This window comes from Arctopsyche grandis, chromosome 12 (genome assembly GCF_051622035.1).
Source record: "Arctopsyche grandis isolate Sample6627 chromosome 12, ASM5162203v2, whole genome shotgun sequence".
In the NCBI taxonomy this organism is placed as follows: Eukaryota; Metazoa; Arthropoda; class Insecta; order Trichoptera; family Hydropsychidae; genus Arctopsyche; species Arctopsyche grandis.
Genome location: NC_135366.1, coordinates 29088838 through 29116519, shown reverse-complemented (window position 1 = coordinate 29116519; position 27682 = coordinate 29088838). Strand labels below are relative to the sequence as shown.

Genomic DNA, 27682 nt, shown 5'->3' with positions numbered 1-27682 from the left:
GAAAGGTTTACCTTCAAAATTACAATCACGGTTCAGCGGCGATGTGTGTTGGAATCTGAAACAAGTCAATGAATTTTTTATTAGCTTATATAATGTTGAATGGAAAAGTATCATGATTGAATTAAATTTGTATGTAGTACGGGGGTAAATTACAACGCTGCGAAAATGAAACAATTCACTAATTTATTCAAAGGTGAGTTGTAACTTTCTTTGCAACAGTTGACACACAAGAGGAATAAACTTTTGAGAACTTTCGCTTAAAAATTTTAACACAATTAATCTATTTTGAGAATGTTGGTGTTAAAGTCGCTTTATGGTATATTCATACTATCCAACACGGCACAGCAGTGCACGGTAAAACTATTTCTATACATAATATACAGCAGCGCACATTTCGGCACGACCAAACATTTATTTTTAAATGCTTTTTATTATTACGAAATTATGTTCACAATACATCTTATATCTATTTTAATAGCTACTGATCTACTGATCATTTTCTATTTTACAATTTAATTTAATTTGGTTAGTAATCACAGTATTATATTATTCTAATGTTAATCTGAAGCATAATAGGAAAAAGAGCTCAAAAACCTATTTACAATCCTTATAAATATTCATAATACATCTAATACATAATATTAATTAAAGACTCTCTAAAGTCGATGACCTAAAGCAGATTGTATTTATACCTGAAGAGTATAGACATTTTGTTGTAATCACCGAGACTCTTCACAAGTGTGTTAGTATGGTTATTAGTGATTCTGTCATAGAATCTACTGGTTAGTTTGTTAGTAATGTCTTTAACAAACGGAATATTATATATGGCATGCAGTTTTTTCAGGTTAGTATATATGGATGTATTATAAATTATTTTTGGGGATTTATTTTGTATTACTTGGAACTTGGAAAGGTTAGTATTCGAGGCGTTATTCCATACAGGTGAAGCATAGGTTAATAATGGTAATATGAGCGCGCGATATAATTTTATTTTATTTAGCGTTGATAAAGAACACATGTTTTGGCCGAGTACAGGGTAAAATCGGCTTACATATACATTACAGAGCGAATGCATGCTCATTTCATACTTTTGTCTCAATTTTTGCCATTTTAAACTTGCCAGAAAGATCCAACTCAATTTTAATAATTCCCAATTATCAGTGCATATCGAAATGTCATCTGTGCAACCCAACGAATATCCCGTCTTTCGTACATGCTTAAATTAAAAGAGTCGCAAATTTCGTCGAGGCGTCAAATGCCGAAATGCAGCCGCGTCGTTTGCAGCGATTTGTAGCAAACCCAAAAAATCATACGTCGATCTCGAAAACCCCTCTACACGTCCACGCTGCAATATCAACTTCAAAATCTCCCATATTTCGGCATTAATAAACCTCTAATCATTTTCCAAAATTTATTCACACATATATGTACCTATATATATGTAAGTCGTGTTGCCCCGATTTTTCTCCAGCAAAAAGCTTCGAAAGCACAGAGCGAAACTTTGCCAACATTTATCGAGAGCTAAGCGAGGTTTACACTTTATATAATACAGCACAATATACATAGAGTTGGCTAATAGTAATCCAAGCGTCGGACTTGCCAAAGCCGTAGTAGCGGTAAAACAAAGTTAGCCGAACCAGTGTGTATCGGGATTGGAATCACCAGAGGCATCCGACCTGATTAAACTTCGGCTTCGGCATAAATTAGGTATGCCCTGACCACCGTCGGACATTCCTGGAATACCTGGTCGAGTGCACTTCATACGTACATATATACGGAATAGATATGTTGGAGAAATCAGTGAAGCGAGCATTGCAACTGCTACAATTCACACACAAGGAATTACATATGTGCGGAGTAAAGTTTCACTTTAATTAAAATATCCCCGGTACACATCGCTCAAAGTGATAATACGGTAAAAGCCGGAACTGCGACTGAGTGTAAAAACTTCCGGTTCTAGAAATAAATCAATATTATAATTGAACTAGTTATCCTAACATACTCGTATGTACATACATATGTAGATGCGGCAAAATGCAAGGCAATACGTGGTATGTCTTCAATATACCCAATATCGTTAGCAGCGTTGACTATCGGTTAGCATATTATGCTTTCGAGCAGAGTGGTCACAGTTTGATTCCCACTAACATTTTTATGATTTTCATTGAAACGGTTCCTGTAAATAGGCATCTCCTTTACAATCTTAGATTATTCAGCGTCTTAAGAGGGCTGTACACCAGAAACCTTAATTTTGTTACCGTTCCTTTCTTCGATATACATATATATTGAGTGTATGTATATATTGAGTGAATGCGACAATATATATCAATATATATGTATATTGAGTGAATGCGACAGTTGCGCTTCGACCAGATAAAACGTATTTTAAATTGACAAAATCGAGGTTTCGTATTCTCCTATTTTCTTCTCCAAAACTGGACCAATTTTTAAAAAATTTTCATCATCGGTATGAGAAATATACTTTCTGTGCATCTATTGGCGTACTTTTTTTTTAAATCGACCGTTAAATAAGCACGCTGGACTCGTTTCGTGGGTGTAAAAAAGAGGCGATTTTATAGATGTTTGGCGGGTCCTAGCTCCTAAAAAAAAAAATTCGGGTGTGACCAACCCATGACTTTATCTATGTATTTGAGGAATATAAGAAGGTTACAAAACAAAATTCTATATTGAACTAATAACTATGATAGCGATACAAATTGAGCGCAAATATATGCAAATACTTGCACAAGACAAAATTTCTACTTCCGGTTGGCGGATTTTGTTCAAATTTTTTTAATAATTTAAAATCAGTATAATTATTATACACATTTAATATCAAGAGGATAAAAATAATTTAAAAGGTCAAAATAAAATAATGAAATATTGTTTTAAAAAAAAATACTACTTCCGGTTTACGAATTCTGACCAAAACGTTACCAAATCTAAGTTAGTACATAAACAACACAAATATAAATTTTCAGCTTAATACGTTCAGGGGTGTGGACAGGATCCAGGCGACAACATTTTTGACCTTTCTAATAGGAGAAAATCCCACTTCCGGCTCATTAAATTTGATGGTTTTATTTTTTATTTTTACTTAAAATCACTATCTCTATTGTACACAATAAATATCAAGACGCTTAAAATAATTTAAAAGGTCAAAATAAAATAATGAAAAAATAATGAAATATTGTTTTAAAAAAAAACACTACTTCCGGTTTTCGAATTCGGACCAAAACGTTACCAAATCTAAGTTAGTACATAAACAACACAAATATAAATTTTCAGCTTAATACGTTCAGGGGCGTGGACAGGATCCAGGCGACAACATTTTTGACCTTTCTAATAGGAGAAAATCCCACTTCCGGCTCATTAAATTTGATGGTTTTATTTTTTATTTTTACTTAAAATCACTATCTCTATTGTACACAATAAATATCAAGACGCTTAAAATAATTTAAAAGGTCAAAATAAAATAATGAAAAAATAATTAAATATTGTTTTAAAAAAAAACACTACTTCCGGTTTTCGAATTCGGACCAAAACGTTACCAAATCTAAGTTAGTACATAAACAACACAAATATAAATTTTCAGCTTAATACGTTCAGGGGTGTGGACAGGATCCAGGCGACAACATTTTTGACCTTTCTAATAGGAGAAAATCCCACTTCCGGCTCATTAAATTTGATGGTTTTATTTTTTATTTTTACTTAAAATCACTATCTCTATTGTACACAATAAATATCAAGACGCTTAAAATAATTTAAAAGGTCAAAATAAAATAATGAAAAAATAATGAAATATTGTTTTAAAAAAAAACACTACTTCCGGTTTTCGAATTCGGACCAAAACGTTACCAAATCTAAGTTAGTACATAAACAACACAAATATAAATTTTCAGCTTAATACGTTCAGGGGCGTGGACAGGATCCAGGCGACAACATTTTTGACCTTTCTAATAGGAGAAAATCCCACTTCCGGCTCATTAAATTTGATGGTTTTATTTTTTATTTTTACTTAAAATCACTATCTCTATTGTACACAATAAATATCAAGACGCTTAAAATAATTTAAAAGGTCAAAATAAAATAATGAAAAAATAATGAAATATTGTTTTAAAAAAAAACACTACTTCCGGTTTTCGAATTCGGACCAAAACGTTACCAAATCTAAGTTAGTACATAAACAACACAAATATAAATTTTCAGCTTAATACGTTCAGGGGTGTGGACAGGATCCAGGCGACAACATTTTTGACCTTTCTAATAGGAGAAAATCCCACTTCCGGCTCATTAAATTTGATGGTTTTATTTTTTATTTTTACTTAAAATCACTATCTCTATTGTACACAATAAATATCAAGACGCTTAAAATAATTTAAAAGGTCAAAATAAAATAATGAAAAAATAATGAAATATTGTTTTAAAAAAAAACACTACTTCCGGTTTTCGAATTCGGACCAAAACGTTACCAAATCTAAGTTAGTACATAAACAACACAAATATAAATTTTCAGCTTAATACGTTCAGGGGCGTGGACAGGATCCAGGCGACAACATTTTTGACCTTTCTAATAGGAGAAAATCCCACTTCCGGCTCATTAAATTTGATGGTTTTATTTTTTATTTTTACTTAAAATCACTATCTCTATTGTACACAATAAATATCAAGACGCTTAAAATAATTTAAAAGGTCAAAATAAAATAATGAAAAAATAATGAAATATTGTTTTAAAAAAAAACACTACTTCCGGTTTTCGAATTCGGACCAAAACGTTACCAAATCTAAGTTAGTACATAAACAACACAAATATAAATTTTCAGCTTAATACGTTCAGGGGTGTGGACAGGATCCAGGCGACAACATTTTTGACCTTTCTAATAGGAGAAAATCCCACTTCCGGCTCATTAAATTTGATGGTTTTATTTTTTATTTTTACTTAAAATCACTATCTCTATTGTACACAATAAATATCAAGACGCTTAAAATAATTTAAAAGGTCAAAATAAAATAATGAAAAAATAATGAAATATTGTTTTAAAAAAAAACACTACTTCCGGTTTTCGAATTCGGACCAAAACGTTACCAAATCTAAGTTAGTACATAAACAACACAAATATAAATTTTCAGCTTAATACGTTCAGGGGCGTGGACAGGATCCAGGCGACAACATTTTTGACCTTTCTAATAGGAGAAAATCCCACTTCCGGTTCATTAAATTTGATGGTTTTATTTTTTATTTTTACTTAAAATCACTATCTCTATTATACACAATAAATATCAAGAAGCTTAAAATAATTTAAAAGGTCAAAATAAAATAATGAAAAAATAATGAAATATTGTTTTTAAAAAAAATACTACTTCCGGTTTGCGAATTCTGACCAAAACGTTACCAAATCTAAGTTAGTACATAAAGAATATAAATATAAATTTTCAGCTTTATACGTTCAGGGGTGTGGTCAGGATCCAGGCGACAACATTTTTGACCTTCCTTCCGGATGCTTCCGGAAGGGAAAAAATCCCACTTCCGGTTTATTAAATTTAGTGATTTTTTTTTATTTTAATCACATTGATACAAGAATTATACTTGAATTTTTTTGTGAAGACCACACATGTTTAAGGGGTCGAAAAAAATAGTGGAAGACAAATCGAACAAGAGTAAACTGCCACTTCCAGTCGACGGATGCTTACCAAATTTTATACATAACTTGGTATTGAGCTTAAACTGATCGATATGAAATTTCAGTTCGATAAATCAAAAGGCTTTTGAGAAAAACATAAAAAACCTCGATTCTCTAGAGTAAAAGTACTACTTCCGGTTCTGATAAAAATATTTAAAAAATATAAAATTATAAAAATTATTATTTCTTGTACATGTAAAAATAATTCAGTCCGATTCAGTTTGTAGTTTGGGAGAAAATAGAAATTCAAAAACTTAAAAAAAAGAGGACACCTATAAGGGGAGGTACCATTTTCTGTCAACTTAAAAATTTGAAAAAAATGTACGTAGTGTCGATAAAAATTTCAGTAACCGATACAAAGTTTCAGTTCGATAGGACTAACGGTGTTGAAAAAAATCCCCAAAGTACACAGACACACACACAGACACACATACAGACACACACACAGACACACACACAGACACACACACACACATTTTTTCTAGATCATGAAAACGTGATCAGTAATCGATTCTGAGTTCGAATCAGTCAAAATCTCGAGTTCGAATTTTCGCATGATCACAAAACTTCATCTATTGTTACTACGTACATAGATAAAGTAATAAAACGATAGATGCACCCCAATGGTGGATATCCATAGCATATTAAAAAATAGTTTTTCTAGTGCCATAATTGAGGAAGGAAGAAGTTTAGTACGTTTGTATGGACAAGACGCTGCTGTCCAGCCCTCTTAAGGTTCGCCATTTTGTTTAACAAAAGTGTTGAAAAAATCTCTCCACAGATGTCACTGTGGATAAATGTTTGTATTGATTGTACTGATCGTATTGTATCTACATATATTAATACATACACTCATCGCTTTGGAGCGATCTGTAAATACGAGTGTACATGTTTGATTGACATAAAAATAAAATTATATTAAAAATTCAATGAATCTAAGATTGAAAATGAATAAGAACATACATTGAGCATGTGTAAGTACATACATATGTATAATAATATTTATTTTAATTTTTATAAAGATGATTTCACAAATGAAATATAAAATAGAAGTATAGTCAATGGTGAAATTACATCAAGAACTGACTTCATTTATCTAGAAAATCATTTAAATATCAAATGAAAATCTAATATATAATTTCGAAAGAGACTTTGTATGTACATAAGGTTTGCTGGGAACATCGAAAACAAATCAAAGTTTCTATGACGACGATATCGACTTCGTTGAATATTATTTTTTTTCGATTAAAATAAATAGAATAAAAAAACAAATAAATGTTTACTATTAGATTGTTTTGCCATGTTTAAGCTGTTTATATTACAAATACCGAGCGAAGCCGGGTAAAACCACTAGTATATTATATATTAAAGATCTTTTAAATATAATTGAGTGTAAGATTATCAATTTTGATAGTGGTCGCGGCTCGACTCCCACTAATAGCTATTGGCCAGACCTTGGTTTGTGACTCCAGGTTGATCGTTTCCTTTCAGAGTTTGCCAATTTTTCTGATTTTCATAGGAACGTCTTCTGTAAATTGGCATTTCCTTTCCGACCTCTCTTGCAAATCTCAAATTATTCAGCGTCTTGAGGTTCACCACTTTCTATAATAAAATGCTGCAAAATTGTCTCCATAGATGTCACTGTGGATGATGTTTGTAGAAATTTGCATTGAATAAAAATGATTGTATTAATTATATTATTTTATTGTATGTAATAAAATATGTAACATTGCATTCTTCGCTTTAGAGCAACGAGTGAACTAACAAAACCTTTCAAAGCTACCTGAAAATAGAGATTTAGATACTGGAGTACCCCAATCAGCTTGGGGTTTGTGTGTGAAGCTATAGACGAGTACCTCTAAAACATTTTCCACGAACAATTGAGCTATTTTCCCAGGTTTCGTTTAAATTTTCATGACACATTGGCCACAGCGATATCATCTAATATCTACATATATTCTACCGTGGTCACACTTTAGAACCAATGGTCTAGACCAGAAGTTAAGCGAAACGCTTTAGCTTAGCAAGTCGTAATAATTAATGTATCAAGTCAATATATAATACAACCATTGATGATCGCATTCAATTCCAACCTGACGATAATCATCCAAAACGTATATATTTAATTGAAATAATTGTATAATCGATCCACGCACATGCACGTTCAGTTTGTTGATACATAAAATACTACATTGTATCCACAACACATCATTCTGTATATAGAAACACCCCATACTCGATCCGGTATCGAATTTCACCCCTTAAAAGCACGCATTATGACAATCTGAATCTTCGGATATTGAATACGGAGAGATATATATAATTTTTCCGCAGTGAAAGAGCGTAAACACCTACATTCGATATCTGCGTCTGCGTTTCTGCATATTCAATGACAAACATCCCCCGTCCCAACCCGCCCTCCCTTACATCCCTTAGAATCGTGTAAGAACATGTCGCGCAACCATTCAAACGCGTCTGTCATAAATATTATCAGTTTGGCAAGCGAGGTGAAAGGAAAACCGAAAGCGCCGTATTTCCCGTCTATCTGCTGCAGGGGTGTGAAAATTGGGGGTGCGAGAGCCACTTGCAGCCCTGTGAAAAAAACTTCGTGTATGTATTATTTGTGTTTTATATATTTGGTATAAGAAATAGGAAGACATGGAGAAGAATTGCTTATATTTATGTATTAATCAATATTATAATATATAGTGGTTTTACCCGGCTTCGCTCGGTATTTTTAATATAAACCGCTTAAACATGGCTAATCTAATAGTAAACATTTTATTAGATTTATTTTATTTAAATTTATTTGAATATTCATTTGTTCGATGACGTCAAGAATTTTACGTACAGAACAAACAAATCGTTTTCGAAATTATATATTAGATTATAATATAATGAATATTACCCAATATTATTATCAATTTGATACGATCTATAAGTAAAATATGACCAAAAAATACATATGTTCCATTTGATGTTTATGGATCTGATTTTGAATCACTTCTGGTATTTAGATCGCTTTGATATTTTACTGACATGTGGAGTTTAGTTAACATTGAAATAAACTGTAGGATTTATCATTAACGAACTCACTAAAAATCACATCATAATTTTGTGTCAGATCGAAGCAATGACAGCTAATCCAAACACTACTTTCTACTGCCCATTCACAACTCAAGTGGTAACAAAGTAACTTTTTTCACTCCCATATTCACTTTTTAAAATTATAATTATCAATTTCGTACACTAATTCATGATAAGATAAATTAAGCCAATAGATTTTTATTAGTTTCACTTCGCCAATCAATCTGACAAACTTCCTACATTCTTTCGATCGCTTTGAAACTTTGCCATTTTGCGAGGTCTGGCCGCTAAAAAAAAGATTACAATTGGGTAAGCTAAGTCGATGGTTAAATATAATCGTAAAAAACACGTTTAAGAAACCAAAAATTTTGGAAAAGGTGACAGGTTACCCATTTCCAATAGCCAAGAGCCTTGTTTTTTTTTTATTATTCGCCCTCTACTCGTTTTGTCAGATTTCAATTGTTTAAACACCTATAACTTTATCTTTTTCACACTATATCTTATAATTTTTATCCAGCAGCATAGCTCAGTCGTTAAGCTTCTGCCTAACACCAAGAGGCGCCGGGTTCGATCCCATGAGTTGACCTCGATCGAAAAGATTTTTTCTGAGTATATCTGTAGTGCTGCTGATCTGACCTGGATATTTGTGACTCCAAGTCGATCGTTTCCTATCAGAGTTTGCCATTTTTTTCTGATTTCCTCGTTGAAACGGTTCCCGATTAAAAATTGGCTAAAAATTTTCCTACCTACTATGTCACCACTATTTGAGTATGATTTATGTACAATAAAATTTATGTACAATTCATACATAGATGTCTCGTGCAATTCATACATATGTAGATGAACAGTGGTGTGCGGATGTTCTTCTGCGATATTCATGAGCAACCGTCTCTTAGACTGTATTCGTTGGGGAGGGGGGTGGTGGCCTCATGTTGAGGGCTTTAAGGGTCAAATCCCTTGACCTTTCAGATCAGAGTTTGCCATTTCTGATTTCCTCGTTGAAACGGTTCCCGATTAAAAATTGGCTAAAAATTTTCCTACCTACTATGTCACCACTATTTGAGTATGATTTATGTACAATAAAATGTATGTACAATTCATAGACGTCTCGTTAAATTGCGAGTTTAAGTCAGTGTCTCGTAATTCAGCGACTTGTATAATAAATAAAAATTCTGTATTGCTTGTAATTGACCAGGAAGGCGCATTGGGGTTTACCTTTAAAGCCTTCCTGGTATAAAATGTAATAACATAATATTAATTACCGGCTAGTATTTTTATTAAAAAAAATTATTCACAGTGCATATTCATAATTTGCATGTTCGATTAATTCCATATCATTAAATTGTGGCTCTCTGCAAAAAGCTTCCTCGCCCCTGATTCGCAAGACGCACCCCCCCCGCCCCTTCCATTTCCCCATTATTTGACATCTGAACCACCCCCACATCCCACCCCACGTTTCAAGTTGGTCGAAAATGTTGCGAATAACTACCATTGTTGCGAAGAGCCGTCGGGACGTATCACCTGTCCAACTTTACGACGCGGACTTCTTGTCGCCAAACTTGTCTCACAACGATCATTACTCATTTTTTGCGGGGTCATTCCAACTTTGTGTATTGTGTTGTGTTAAATTTTTGTTGTTGTTGTTGTGCTAAAAAAGGGGAAATTCTTTATTTACCATATTAAAGGCCAAGTGAGAGCTTTTGACTGCAATCTTATTTGCAACGAACTATGTATGTACATAGATTAGACTGCAACCTGTTATTTGTACACATGCATATGTGTATGTATGTATGTATGTAAAGCAATTTTCTCATATTCAGCTTTTTAATATTTACCCATTCTTTCACATGATTTATTTAGTTTGGAGTCGCTTTTATTATAAGGTTGTCTGAAAGCTCGTGAAAAATATAAAATAAAGTTATGAATTTTACTTTCAATGTTTTACTGTAAAATCATTCAAAAATATAATTCGTAAAATTACGCATTTCAAAAATTGTCAAAAATTCGAAAACGTACTTAGTTCATGAACGGTACAAACTTTTTCAAGATATATTCAGCGTACATATACATACATACATAGTTTTATTTATACATATAAATAAAACACTCATCGACTATAATTTTGACATTTCGACAAATGAATGTTAAATTTAGCTTTAGATTAAAAACCGCACGAACCATGTCGTACGGGTTGTTATTTAAATCAAAATAAATTTTATATTATTTAAAATGAAAATCACTTTGGTCAAAAGAGTTTTTTAAATAGTGAAATATCATTTGATTAAGTTCCAAAAAAAATCACGAGTAGCACCACTGTCACTCATTTTTTTTTCTTATAATATGAAGTGTCAAAATCTTTTGAAAGATGAAATATGATGTCATTACAAAAGCTCGAAGTGTATTGATAAAAATGACAATCAAATTCATTCCAAATATTTTTATAAAATTTTCATTACCCATCTACCTTGAATGTTATGTATGTATGTCTACAATTTATATGTTTGCATGTATGTACATACGTATATATAAATGGAAAAAAATATTGCTAAATTTACCAAATACAATTTTTTGAAATTGTCTGCCGTTCCTTTAATAATTTTATTTATATTAAAAATGTATATATGTATATGTATATTATATACATAATGAGGCCACTTTATTTTTGAAAATAAAAATAGGTTTTATTCAATTTAAAAACGTTTTAAATTTATCTCTGCCATTTCGCTATTTTTTTTATCATACAATTTATTATTTCAACTAATTTTTCTTCATTTCTCAAAGAAATCTTGAAATATGTTCACCTTTAGTATATTTTATGTGTATTATAGAATGACGCATAAATCTCTCCGCATCCTAAAGAGTTTAATGAGTAAAAGATGGTCTTACAAAAGAGATAAATTATTCAGCAGTGAAAATTCAAGAAAAAATCCCAGTTTTCAGCTTCATTAATCATTGATCTTATAAGTAGGTTGAAATACGTAAGTTTTTTGTTAAAAAAAAGCACATACATATATTTATAAGTCAATGTACGCAAACCTGTATAGTTTTGAATTCAATCCAATTTTAGTATTATATTTTAAATAAAAAACGTATTTTTTAAAGTTGTATCGCGACAGAGATAAATCACTCCATGTACGATGAAAATTCAAGAAAAATTTTCATCAATCATTGATCTTTTATCTAGATTGAAAAATGGTTTCTTTCTTTGACAAAAACTAATACAAAATACTGAAACGTATCATACATATATTCCATTTATATATATACATAGATTCCATTTTCCATAGAAGCATACATATGTATATACATAACTCTATTTTAAAATCCCTATATCTATTATATAGTATATATGAAATAAATGTTTGTTTTCTGCATATGCACCGGAAAATTCACAAATTGAAACATTAAAAATTATAACTTTTATATTCGATCCACCCGACTATTTTCAAATATTTAAAGCATTTCCCTGAACAATAAGGTATCACCTCTCTGCTCTAAAGACACGGTATTTTCCTCCACAACCGTACAGTTGCGTCTTAAACTGAACGTTCACGTCACACGGAACGGTAAGCCTGAATGACACACCGTTCCAGACTAGGATTTTTGAAGATTTACACTTTCCAAACAATAAATCTCTCGGCAACCATTCACAGACGACACTCTTACAAAACCGAATACGAACACCCACTTCCATCGAACAAAAAAAAAACCCCCACCGAGAGATAGTTAGAAATTCAAAAGCACACATGGGCGTCCACATTTTTATCAAAAAAATAAAAATAAAAAGACCCAAAAGTATAGTTTGATTAGAGTATGAAGACATCTCGCGGCGCGTTATTTATCACGGTCTTACCCTTCCGGCTTATTCGCTTCACTTTTTTTCGCATTTTATCACACTCTTCCCTTCGCAATCCGCTTAGCACCGGCTGAATTTACATTTTTTCACGCTCTCCAACTCTCCCACACACCCTGTAGTGTGTGTGCACGTACCCTTTCGTAGTTGAGTGTGTGTGTTTGATATTTTTGCGAAACACTCGGTGGTAGATCGCTCAAAGTGTGATTAAGGACGCGATAAAAAGTTGGTGTGAAAGCGAGGTCTGGCTTCAGGGACGTTGCGGTGTATTTTTGTATCTATTTTTCCGTACAGTGCTGAAAAGATGAATTCGTGTTGAACTGATAGGCTTCGCAATGTGTCGGCCTTAGCCTTTTGATGATGGAAATCAGTGGTGAATTTTTGGAGTGTAAACTTTTATAGGATGTATGTAGCACTGAAATGCCTACCGCTTGCCTTGACGCTCATGATGATGCATTTGTCCGAGCCATTCTGTTGATGTACATGTCATGACGTCAAAAGCTAACTATTCTTGACGTCACATTGAACATTTCAGCAAGCATCATTAATGAATGGGATAATATTTTTCGCTCGGCTGTAAAATAAATTACACGACATATGTCAAAACGACACTTAATGTCAAATTAACATCTCTAAAATTTGACGTTTCAGTGAAATCATAACCAGTTACATTTTCACTGGTTATAGTTCAGTGAAATCATATCTAATTTCATTTTCAATTGCCCCTATCAGTTAAATTATAATTTTTCACAGTTGGATGATAGCCCGTTGCCCCACTCCTTTTCATCCATCCAAACACATCGTAATATCTTAGCAGCCAACACTTATTTATTAAAGGTTAGGTTAAGTTAGGGTTGTTTTTATTCATTTAAGATTAGGTTGTTCCTTCGCCGATAGAGCTCTTGCGAGCCATTTGTGAAGACTCGATCGGAAAATCAAGAAGATGGCTGTCGGACTCTGGGTTGGAATTAGCAGTCCAAACTCCGTGTTCTTCACCATACGAAGGAAGTAAATACCGCCGCAACTCTTCATCGACGGGCACAAGGTGAAATATAGCAGATCGATCCGATACCTGGGAGTATGGATGGAGGACAAACTTCACTTCACTGTGCATACAGAAAAGACGACGGCAAAAGCAACAGGAGTTGTCAAAGACTTGGCCAGGTTAATGCCCAACATAGGAGGAACCAAAAATAACAGAAGAAAACTTTACAACGAAGTGGTCCAATTGGTCTTGTTGTACGGGCGGATGCAATGAGAACGAAAAAGGCGAGGCTCAACATGGCAAGAGTTCAGCGAAGAAGTGCGAAGAAATGCTGCTGCATATTGCACGGTATCCGAAGCAGCCATCCTTGCAATAACAGCCACACCACCTTTTGAAGAGCAGAAAGCGGTATACAGAAGGGAGCAGAAAAATTACGCCAAAGAAAGAACCATGTATTTGTGGCAGACTCGGTGGGATGCGTCAACTAAAGGTCGGTGGCCGCATCGACTCATCAGAGACTTGAGGGTCTGGAGCCGGAGAATACGTGGTGAACAGTGCTTCCACCTAACTCAAATTCTAACAGGACATGGCTGCTTCGGAACCTACATATATGCATAAGATAGGAAAAATGGCAACATCAGGATGTCATCACTGCAGTGCAGAAAACGACGATTCTGAACACACTGCATACGATTGTCCAGCATGGAACTCACAAAGAACCATTCTAAAAAATGTACTCGGCATTAACCCATTAACGACGATTGACATGGTTCCTGCTATTCTTGAGAGTGCAGAGGCGTGGACAGCGTGCACTAGGTTTGCGGTATGCATCATGCAGGAGAAAGAAGAGGCAGAACGCGTCTGAGAGAACAGAAGTCGGACTTCGTAAAACGATGAGAGCCTAGATGGCTATCCTGGTTGCTTCCCTTTGTTCAATACTTAACTAGTAGCATGGTGGTAGCTGAAGAGGAGGGGGGTTTTAGTGGGTAAACATCCCACACTACCACCGGCATTAAACACGTTGGTGGTGTCTTCCAGAAGATTGCCCCCCGCCGGAAAAAAAAAGATAAGGTTGTAAGGGCCGGGCCGCACCGTGCGACTTGCGAGCGACTTGGTTGAGGGTGACCAGACCAATGCATGCAGGTAGATGGGACATGCTACACCCGTCAACTTGTTTGTCGCACACATTTCCATACATTTTTTCGTGTCGCGCAACTAGTCGACCGATTAAGTTGTAGTTGTAGTTATTTTTGTCAAATTTTACTTTTGTTACAAGCAACCCATTTGACGTTTGATTTACCGGGCAGACCCCGATTGGATCGTGCGAGCTATTTTAGAGAAGGGTACGGTTTTTATTTCCAGGACCAAATGTTTTAGAGATGGTCATTTGTATATTATGTCATGATAAATACATAATTTGTCTGGAAACAGGGCTATTTTGCCGGGCCGATAAATGGTACCCTTAATGAATGGTTTCTATTGTGACATCACGACCTGCACAAAGTGTATAGAATGAAGAGGGACAATAGGGTGACTCGTCTTTATTCAATTCTTCTAGGATATATGTATACCAAAAACGCATTTCTATATAAGAATCATCCGATGCTTTTCACTGCGTCAAAAAAACCCAAACACAATTAATCAACCCCGCGCTAATTAATCAATCGATAAGCGCACAGAATAAAATGACGGATCCCCAGAAAGCCGGTCTTTGTACGGCGAACGTTAGACTACCCACCCACCCCTCTATCTGTCCTATAATGAAATCAAGTCTCACGAAATGACCGCTAATGACTTCGGTGTCGCCGTTTGATAAATTATGCCGCGAACGGGGACCACTCTTGCACCCAGAAGAAACGAACCGTAATTTCTGCGGTCGAATTTTTCCCAAAGCAAATATTGAATTGATGCCTTGAATAAAATTAGGAAGCTCTCCCTCTCCCACCCCCTCTCCCGTTCGCACTCCCTTTAACCCCCTCCGGTCGCGTAAAAGCCGCAGAAAAAATGTATACTTAATCTTCGTCTCGGGAACTTGTTCCTCTTCTTCGTCTAACGTAATTATCTACAGCGAGGTTTCGCTTCAAAGCTGCGAGGCGAAAGCTTCGGGGGCAATAAATTTAATTGAGTCAAAAGATTACGTGCTGAGGAGGGCGAAGGTGCAAAAATTGAACAAGCTTTCAACCCCTTTTCTATCACTTTTTGGTCCCCACATAAATTATTTCAAACTAACTGGCTTTGAGCATTTGATCCGAACTGCATTCTCAATAATACAAATTGTAAATCTTATAAATTAATACATATTTTTCTTCGTAAAAAATAGAAAGATATACATATGTCCATCTGTCGAGCATTGGAGCAGTGACGTCACATGTACATTCAAGTTTTTCGAATTCAGATAATTTATATATAAGTATAAATATATTGACTACTTATAAAATTATACAAATCAATAGTTTCTCGCACATAATAATTTCGGTCCAACATACATGCATATACATACAATAATAATAAAAGGAAACTTTTACATCGTCTAACTCGAAGGTACTTAAAGTGAAAAACACATTTCCGTCTATAAATAAAGTCTTTCACACAACTATCATAAAAGTGGCAATAAAATAACAATAGCAGGCATAGCTATATTATGAAACCATTACAGGGAATGTATTTTTGGTGAACTTTTCAAGATATCTAGATTGTAGGGTCCTTTTATTATTGCCGTTCCATATGAAGTGCCGTCATACCTTTTTTCAGTGACATTAATGAACACAACATAAATAATAATATGTAATAAATAAACGAAGCTTTTAGTTGCAAATTATTTCAGTACATGCACATATGTACATTTACATTAGGTCACTGATATATGTATATTATTTATTCATATTTCATAAATATTTGAATATTTGATATAAAAAAACCATTACATATATCATATGTGCACACGATATGTGATATATGTGAAAGTGCGTGTCGAATATTCACAGACGTGCGAGCTGTGAGCCATTTCATAGCTGATACCACGTCAAATATCATCTGTCTCGCGAGTGAAGAGGGTTGACTTTGTTTGAAACACTATTATTTTTATATTCAAAAGTTTGTTTTAAATTTTTCATATATTGTATAAGATGTATTTTTCAAAGGTTGAACGTTTGCAAGATTATTCAATGGTAGGTCGCATCTGCACCAAGGTCTCAGACACGTAAATTAAATTAATACGGAATGCTGTTTGCAACCAGAGACGTTTCTCCAGGTTGCAATTACCTGATGTTGTTTGGTTTTCGATGCGACAGGAGCCACCTGGGAAAATCACAAACTTAATAACGACGACGAAGCGATGAAAAGACGCTCAATTATCCTTTAACACTTCGCATACCTTTTCAAACGGTTAAATATATATATTTTATATAATTTAATTACTACATCTAGTGCATATATAAAATATATATATATATATATATATATATATATATATATATATATATATATATATATATATATATATATATATATATATGTAATGAAAATCTACACTTCACCCATGTACCCAAATTTACTAACCCATGGTACTGTTACTACATAATTGTCTTAAATACAACATTGTCTTAAATAGCCTTGTAAAAAATATACGTTTTGATTCCTTTTATCTTAAACTATTACTCATCCGAGCGACGCTGGTCAATTGAATCAATAATGTATTTAAATTAGGGATATCTTATGCAACTACGCTATAGCATATAAATATTTTAGGCTTTGAAATGACTTTTTAGAAGGATTTGAGGCTCTTGAATTAGAATTTTTTTAAACTTTGGTCTAATATGAGTGCTTTCTTGTCTGCTTTTCCGTATGTAAATCTACAGTTTTCAATTAAGAACTTAAAAATTTGGTATACTATCTCATGGGACTTATTTTATATTTAGACAATGGGGAGCTTTTTTATTTTTAAAAACTTTTTATTATTACTAAATTATTTTCAGAATACATCTTATATCTATTTTAATAACTACAGATCTACTCATCATTTTTTATTTTACAATTTTAATTTAATTTTGTTAGTAATCAAAGTATTATATTATTATAATGTTAATGTACTGCATAATAGGAAAAAGAGCTCAAAAAACTATTGGAAAGATTTGGGGCCACTGAAAGATATGTTTTTTAATCTTTCATCCACCCGAGAAATGCCGACTATCTACTACCTTCAAACGAGAATTTCTGTTTTATCTAATTCTCAATTTATAACCATCAAACTATGTATAGGATCTCAAGAGATAATAAATTTGTATGACATAAAAAAATAATTTATAACTTTCACCCACTCGAGCAACGCCTGACAATACCACTATAAAAAAACCACTGAAAATGAAAAGTAAAAATAATTTCATATTAAATATCGTATAATATTATGCTTTAGTATATTAGTAGGAGAGTACGTGTACGCAGATGGCAAAAGGTATCGTAGTAAGTTTCGTGCGTAATTTTGCGGCTTTTGCCATCTGCTTTTGCTTTGAAAATGACTTAATTTTATGTCTTTGGAGACTTGCATTATCCGAGCAGACCTGAGTGGAAATTTCACCGTAATTGCAAACGAGTCGAATAATTCCGATGGGGAAATTCAACGTCGCTCAATATACGCTTTCAGTGCCATTTCCCACGCAAAAGCAGATAAACCACAAGTGTGTCGTATATTTTGATAAAAAGTAAAACAGAAATGGAGCGCATTTTAAAATGCATATTCATAAACAAAAAACTTTGCTTTCAGTTCGCTAGGAAATCTTCTGTGCACTTTCTCCACGGAAAACTTTTCAAAACTTCCAACCCTTGCGTTTGAGCATTAAATTCTCGCAAAAACAAAATGGAATGAAAGTCTGAAACTTTACGATACAAAAGTTCATACACGTTTCTTAATGTTTATATAAATTATTCAATTTTCTATCCAATTCAGCGAAAATTTCAGGTCATGTGTGACGTTTTCAGAATACCACTGTACCGTAGTGCAACAATATGCAATTTGACACGGTTGCATTTCAAAACAATGCAACTGATCCGAATGACGAATACCACTTGCAAATTCATAACCCATTTGCCAACTGTATTCAAATATATCAAAACGATTAACATAAATATGAATACAATATTAATAAAGTGATAAACATTCAAATTATCTGGAGGATTTCACAATGAATTTTTTTAATAAATAATTCATAATCAGTTTTTATAGATTGCTGCTATTGTTATTTTTTGAATTTTAAAAAGTTTGAAATCAAATAGAACGATGAAAAATTCTCAGTAAAAATTTTTACTTATTATTATATTTAAATTCGAACATTTATTATGAATATAATAATAAAGAATTCAAAAATAATAAGGTTAAATACAGGAAAATCATAATAAAATTGTAAAAATTCATTAGACAATTTTTTTTAATTTTATTTACCATGGTTATATTAAGGGGTTTGCTTCAAGGCGACATCTTTGGCCAAAATTTGTACATATATATGTACTTATATAAATGTATAACACTATTATCATAAATTTAAAATTATATTCAAAAAATGGCGATAAATGAGAATAGGCTGCCAATTTGTTTGGAACCGATTCAACAACGAAATAAGATAAATTTAAGATACATACATATATCCAAGGTCTGACCAACAACACCAGGCCAAGGATTGGACCAATGACCCCTCAGTTGATAGCATTATACGCTAACCATTGAGCAATGTTACTGGTTACGTTTTATCTTACATAAAATCATCAAATGGTATGCGCCAAGTTATTAATATCAAACAGAACAACCTTTTCTTGAATTGAAATTAAACGGTTCAATTTTGACATAATATCACATATGTACATATTTTCTTAATACATTAGTCTGTTTTATATGTTTCTATTGAAATACATATATGAATTTGTGATTATTTTTCACAGTAATTAGGTCAAAACTGATGCTTTGTAATGATAAAGATAAGTTGGCCCTGTGAATGTAGGCTCAGTTAAATTCAAAAGAAAAAGTTCCATAAATCACCATAATAAACGAAATGGTGATTATTTTGAAGCTCACAAATGAAATAAATGAACATTTTTAAAACAGCGAGAGTGGGAAGCGTGCGCTTATACAAAGTGCATTTCATTACATTATACCAATTCCGTAAAAATCTTTTAACAAATACCCCCCCGAAGAAGTTTTCACTTCAAAAAATACGCATGAAGATTTTCCGTCTAGGCGTTTCATCCACGTAATTTTAATTTTAATACGAGAGAGAGAGGAGTGTAAGTAGATATGTGCAATATATAGCCGCGAAATGGGATGTGTCGGCGGACGTAATCCGAAAAGGGTTATGGCCGACCGGATGCCGGCTGTTTCCACCCCCACCCCCTCGGATATAATATATCTTTCATATCCGGTTTCTTTCTGCGGCGCGATCACCTAATTTCCTCGTCTTTATCGCGCAATTTATCATCCGGACCGGTGACAATCGTAATAAGCTCGCGAGCGTTACTCCATTTTCCATGTGGGAAAAGATAGTGAAAATCGCGAGCTCCGGGAGAAGAAAAAAACGTGGAAACGAGAAAAAAACCCACTCCAACGCCTTCCAATAACCCACATTCGTGTTCCATTAATGAAATATATATATATTAATATCTCAATTTTTCTCGTGAGAATTCATAATACGCACAACCACATTTGTAGGTGTATAAATTATGCTGGTGTGAGTTAGAACAGCACGTGTTCGTAATTAATGATCGCAAAGCTCTATATGTAAGATTATTATATAGTTGGAGTTCATGTCAGATGCTTTCAATCGCTTATTTTGATACATTTTCGTTTTATGTACCTAAATATATATCTAATATATAATTTTGAAAGAGACATATGTATGTATGTATATATGTAACATTGATTTTTTTTCGATTCAAAGGATTCGAACTCCCCGGGGGCGCAGCCACAGGGAGCGCAGCCGCAGGGGGCGCAGCCGCAGGGGGCGTAGCCGCAGGGAGTGCAGCTACAGGGAGCGAAGTCACAAGGGGTGAAGCCGCCGAGAGCGAAAGCGCTGGGGGGGGGCCCGGATTCTGGTATACATATAATTTCGAAAGACATAGTATACATATGTATGTAAATGTTTGTTTGTTCGTGACAATCAATTTAATAAAAAAAAAAGTAAAAAACAAATGAGTATTCAAATAAATTTATATAAAATAAAAATATTCAAATAAATATAATAAAATGTTTACTATTAGATAAGTCATGTTTAAGCGGTTTATATATATTACAAATACCGAGCGAATCCGGGTAAAACCACAAGTATACAATATTTATATATTGTTGAGGTATCAACGAGTAGTTTTAAATGTAAATATGGTTACATTATTAGCTGTTTAATATATTACATTATTAGTATGGCTCGATGGTTGCGTTTATGTTTAGCACCAAGAGGTTCCGGGTTTGATCCCGTGCTAATCTTTAATACTGCTGGTCAGACTTGGATATTTGCGACACCAAGTCGATCGTTTCTTATCAGAGTTTGCAAAAGTATGTGATTTCATTATTGAAACGGTTCCTCAAATTGACAAAAATCATTCTACCCGCTATTTCACAGATATCTGAATTTGATTCATGTACAATATGTAAAAAATTATATACAAGTTTAAATCTATAGATGTCTCAATGGATTAATTAATTGTTACTGTCGTGTACTTCAGCCTCTCGAAATACAGCGATTTATGTAATAAAAAATATTGTCTAGGAAGGCGCATTTGAGTCTACCTGTTAGGCCTTTCTAGTATATGTACATATCAATGTATGTAAAATAAAATAAAATTATACCATAAGCAATTAGACCGCAGCATGAATTTTCGTGAAAACCGTTTCAAAAAAGTACTTTTCAATAATCGGAAAACCCATTTGGCGAGAGCACAAGAGAGACGCAGCCTACTTTTGGGTAAAGCGTCGCTCATTTAGATACCGCGGATTTGCAGATAAAACCCAAGTTTTGTGACCGCTTTCACAGCGTGCCTCAGCTGCTGGTCTATTGCAAAGTTTTGTCGGTTGTCGAAACTGTTCCCTAACAAGTTTAGGTCCCCGAAATTTGACTATTGATTATCTACGAAAACTTTAATGGAAACCCTAAAAACTATAGCTACCGCGCTATCGCAGAACCTCAAGACACGTACTGGATAGTTCCCGCCGACTTTGTCTTCCAAATTTCAATTTTCAGATACTACCCAACTCCATCTTAACCTTCTGCTTACTATAATATAAATTTAATTTAAACTGCTTCCCACATACATATATTTAAAGCAAAACCAGTACCGTTGAACTATTAAAACAATGAATATCCAATACCAAACACTTACAAATTAAATTATTTATTTATTCAATTGATCGTGTACACTCGTTTTACCCGGAGTATACTTATACAAATCAAAAAACACTAAATTATAAATAAATACATTATTATCTAATATATAATTTGGAAAGAGACTTTGTATGTATCCTTCGTTCGTTCGTTCGTAGATCCGTGACGTCATCGAACAAATGATTCGATTTATTTATTTTTCGATTCATAGGCACTGATTCGCCTTGGTTCAGGGGGGCGCAGGTGGCGTAGCCCTAGACAGCGAAGGTTCAGGGGGGCGCAGGTGGCGTAGCCCTAGACGGCGAAGGTTCGGGGGGCGCAGGGGGCGTAGCCCTAGACGGCAAAGGTTCAGGGGGGCGCAGGTGGCGTAGCCCTAGACAGCGAAGGTTCAGGGGGGCGCAGGTGGCGTAGCCCTAGACGGCGAAGGTTCGGGGGGCGCAGGGGGCGTAGCCCTAGACGGCAAAGGTTCAGGGGGTGCAGGAGGCGTAGCCCTAGACGGCTAATGCTCAGGGGGGTGCAGGTGGCGTAGCCCTAGACAGCAAATGCTCAGGGTGCGCAGGATGCGTAGCCCTAGACGGCGAAGGTTCAGGGGGTGCAGGGGGCGTAGCCCTAGACGGCTAATGCTCAGGGGGGTGCAGGTGGCGTAGCCCTAGACAGCAAATGCTCAGGGGGGGCGCAGGGTGCGTAGCCCTAGACGGCGAAGATTCAGGGGAGTGGTGGTGGCGTAGCCCTAGGGGGCGCAGACGCCGGGGCCGTACATATATTTTTTTATAAGAAACTTACTATATATGTTTGTTTGTTCGTGATAGTCAAGTTAATAAAAAAAACATTAAATAAATTTATATAAAAGTATTTAAATAAATTTATATAAAATAAAACTATTCAAATAAATTTAATAAAATGTTTACTATTAGATTAGTCATGTTTAAACGGTTTATTTTACAAATACCGAGCCGGGTAATACAGCTAGTTATTATATATTTTTACATGATACATATACGACATCTATGGTAAAACATTGCAAAGTAGCATTGGAAGCATTTATACAATACGATCAATACAAGCGTTTATATGTAGAATGCGAATTTGTACGAACATCATCTACAGTGACATCTTTGGATACATTTTTACAGCATTTTACTGTACAAACCGGCGGACCTCAAGACGCTATATAGTTTTAGATACGTAGAAAAATATGCCAATTTGGCAGAGACCGTCTCAATAAAAATCAGAAAAATTGGCGAACTCTGATAGGAAACGATCGACATGGAGTGACAAACCAAGGTCTGACCAACAGCCACCAGTGGGACTCTTACCCGTGACCACTATGTTCGGAAGCATATACGCTTCTGCATCGAAACGAAAAATTCCGCAACTTCGTATGTACATACATAATAACAAATATATTTTTATTCCGCATTCATTTTAGTTTAAAGCGTTGGCCCGTTCCCAAACGTACATATATAAACACACCACTACAATAAACATATGTATACGTAAACAACACAGTAAAAAAAATAAACAACTGCATCACTCAGTCGTTCTTCACGATACTACAGCCGAGTCCATACCTACTCGAGCTGAACCCAACCGAGCCGGAACGGAAGTTCGTAGCTCGCACGGAGTTTTTTCAACCCCGTGGCAACATAAACATTACCATAATTGTTCTTTTATTGTTGGTATCAATTCGTCGATTGTTGGCAATTCCTCACATGGAACGGTCGATCCATCTATTTGGCGCGTTTCGCTCGTTCGCGAATGCGCCCGCATATCTTGTGTCTTCTTTCCCGCGATGTTCCGGCCAATTTATTTCCCGACCGAGAACGTAACGATGGCGAGGAGTCTGTGCTCGATTTATCATCTTGCTATCGCCATTTGTTAGTGTCGGGAACGAAATCGACGTCTCATTGTTGTGCGTATCGACGATAAACACGAACGCACTGTCTGCGAGCAGTCGAAGCAACGAGTGAGCCATAAGTGATAGTACTATTTAAAATTTTTGATTTACTTAACATTTTTTTTTTTTGCTTTTAATTTCATATGCCAGCAGCATAGCTCGGTCCTTAAGAGGACTGGACACCACCGCCTTGTCCATACAAACGTATTACACTTCTCCCTTCCTCAATTACGGCACTAGAGAAATTATTTTTTAATATGCTATGGATATTTACCATAAGCATGTTCCTGTGGTTTTATTTTTTTGATTAGTTGTTTTTTTATAGGAGCTAGAAGCCACCAAACATCTATAAAATCGCCTCTTTTTTACACCCACGAAAAGAGTCCAGCGTGCTTATTTAACGGTCGATTTAAAATAAAATACGGGCATACAAACATAGAAAATATCTTTCTCATACCGATGATGAAATTTTTTTTTAAATTGGTCCAGTTTCGGAGGAGAAAACTAGAGAATTCGAAACCTCGATTTTGTCGATTTAAAATACGTATTATCTGGTCGAAGCGCAACTGTCGCATTCACTCAATATATATATATATATATATATATATATATATATATATATATATATATATATATATATATATATATATATATATATATATATATATATATATATATATATATATATATATATATATATATATATATATATATATATATATATATATATATATATATATATATATATATATATATATATATATATATATATATATATATTGATATTTGTATATTGTCGCATTCACTCAATATATATGTATGTATACTCGTATATCGAAGAAAGGAACGGCAACAAAATTAAAGTTTCAGGTATATACATATATTGATTTGGATTTGTTTTTTTCTTTATGTGATAAAAATGTGATACTTTTATTATACATATAATATATTTTTATTAAAAAAATATATTTCCATTTTCTCAACGGTACAGGAAATACAAAAAGCAATTAGCAAAATGTTTATTAATTTTATTGCATACTGTTAAATAGCATTTATGACATATTTAAATTGTTAGCCTTAAAATTTAATTAAAAACTATTGTATTTATTTAACAGAAAAAGCACACTGTATTCAAACAGGCTTGTTTACCATAAAATGAAAAATTATAATAGCAACAGATTTTTTCATTAACTTTAACTAACTTTAACATTAACTTAATATAGTAGCGTTCAATGGATGTAAAGATCTCATTAACTTTTTAAATGCAGATTCTAAAAAAAAACCAAGTTATAACTTAAAAATGTTTACCCATAAAATTACACACGATAAGCGCGTTCTCAGTACGACAAAATAGACTATCAAAATTCAAAAGATTTTTCCTTATAGAAAGAAACTCGTACATACGATTTAAAAAAGATATAAAAGCTTTCTTCTACAAACATATATCGAACAATCCAATAATAAAACAAACACTTCCAAAACTTCCGGCTGACTTCTCACGTAAAAAACTGCATTTGCGAACAAACTATGTATTCACCACTTCTGAGATATTGACTGGACTCATTTCGGCCATTGTAAAAATAGACTTCACTTCAAATAATGTCCCAATATACGACGAATCGTTTCTATAATACTTATATACTATTTGTTTTGTATGTTGTAATGCAAACACTCGGAAACTCGGCTTTTACAAAGGCAATTTATACACGTTTACCGCGCGTAATTTATATTTGCACACGAGTCAATTGATTTTATATACCCTACATAATATGTACGATTTTGAGGATTTCCAGATTTATAAAATTTATATATACATAGATAATATTGACGATGTGGTGTATATTATATGTAGTTCGTTTCGATCTTTATGGTGATAATTACAGTTTGTAGAACCGATTCAATTGACACGCCCAACTAGGGATTAATGGCCAATTTGAATTTTTATTGATGTTAAAAGGATAAGTGGTTGTAATTTTTTAATTATATCGCACGAATGCGGGCTTTGAACCGTTTTTTTAAAAGAAGGTCTTATTATACGACAAATTGCTATTTTATTTAAAGACAAAAGGAACTAAATATACCATTGTGTACTTGGCCGAATTTTTTCAATTGGTTTCAACTTTATAATTGTTTGGAAGATACAAATTTAAAAAAAAATTCAGTAAAGATATGATCCTTTTCCATTTTTGAAATGATAAATGAATCGGAAAAAATAGTGAAAACTATTATAATAAAAAAAAACCAAAGAAAAATGCAAAACTTTACTTTTTTACCATATCTGAAACAGTTTAAGCAAAATATAATTTAAATTAATGAAAATAATCGACTTTCAAAAAAAATGTATGTATTAGATGCAATTTTAATTAAAATAAAAAGTAATGTTTTTCAATATAATTACTTTAAATATTATTATTATTGATATATACATATGTATACACACGTAACAAAAAAGTTTAATGTTTATAAGTTTATTGGTTTGTCCGCTATGTAAACCTACATATTTTAATTTAGAATGCCCAAATTCGGTACATTACATGTGGCTGTAATGGTATATAATGTATGTACATACATAACCAGCAGCGTAGACTAGTGGTTAGCATATTATGCTATCGAGTGGAGTGGACGCAGTTCGATTCCCACTAGTAGCTGTTGGCCAGACCTTGGTTTGTGACTCTAGGTCGATCGTTTCCTATCAGAGTTTGCCAATTTTTCTGATTTTCATTGAAAGGGTTCCGGTAAATTGGCAGAAATCCTTTCCAATGTCTCTTAAACATCTCAAGTTATTCAGCGTCTTGAGGTTCGGCAATTGCTTAAATAAAATGCTGCAAAAATCTCTCCATAGATGTCACTGTGGATGATGTTCGTATGAATTCGCAATGTATAAAATGCTTGTATTAATTGTATTATTGTATTGTATCTGTATTAGTATACTCGTCGCTTTAGAGCGATCTGTAAAGGCGAGTGAACATGTTCGATTGAAATAAATAAAATAAAATATAACTAACTTCGTTTTTTATTTATTTTCTTTTACTTTCACTAACCCGAGCAACGTCAGGTAATTCTATTAGTTATATTTTGTATATGTCACAAGTAAAACACAAATAAAAAGTTACTATTAAAATTAAAATTCAATTTTAAGTTCTTATATATGTCACAGTGAAATTATATTTCAAGTGAAAATATTTTTTCACTGACGCTTCAGTGAAATCAAAACCAATTACATTTTCAGGGTTGGTTTTATTCATTTAAGATTAGATTGTTAGAGTTGGTATTATTTAAGTGTTAAGATAGGTTAGGTTAAGTAAGGGTTGGCTCTATTCATTTAAGATTGGGTTGTTAGGGTTAAATTTATAGAGCTAAACGTTTAAATTCATTGTTTGATACATTTTCACTGCTTGAATTGCTGAAAGTATATTTTCACTAGTGAAAATATATTTTCACTTGAAATATGCTTTCACTGTAACATACATATATAAGAACTTAAAATTGAATTTTAATTTTAATAGTAATTTGGTCTCAAAACAAAATATGTTGAATATGCATATACATATACAATTTGATTCATAGTATAAAACACCATTCAAATAAAATGATACAAAGACTAATTTTATAAAACAGCAATTTCCTTACACTTTGAATTAATTCGATTGATATAAAAGTAAAACACAAAGAAAAAGTTATTATGTTAAGTAAGAATTTTTTAATGATTAAAAAAATTAAAATAAAAAGAATATATAAAATTTAAAGCAAAAAATATTTCAAGCTCTTTTCAACATCTCAAAATCTCATCAGATTTAAATAATATCAAATTATATCGTACCT

The 27682-nt window shown here is 33.4% G+C and overlaps 2 protein-coding genes across 3 annotated transcripts in view; one reads left to right on the top strand and one right to left on the bottom strand.

Moving 5' to 3' along the window:
• Positions 1–27682, bottom strand: part of kek2 (leucine-rich repeat, immunoglobulin-like domain-containing kekkon 2 protein) — a 253432-nt gene that overhangs the window by 203912 nt on the left and 21838 nt on the right. For both annotated transcript variants that reach the window (XM_077442144.1, XM_077442145.1), the window contains one exon: positions 12–55. The gene's annotated coding sequence lies outside the window, so the exon portion shown is untranslated. The remainder of the gene's footprint in view (positions 1–11; positions 56–27682) is intronic.
• On the top strand, positions 13706–14471 carry LOC143920492 (uncharacterized). The gene is made up of 3 exons (XM_077443370.1): positions 13706–13785; positions 13891–14131; positions 14190–14471. Exons 1-3 carry the CDS (start codon positions 13706–13708, stop codon positions 14469–14471), a joined length of 603 nt encoding a protein of 200 aa, XP_077299496.1.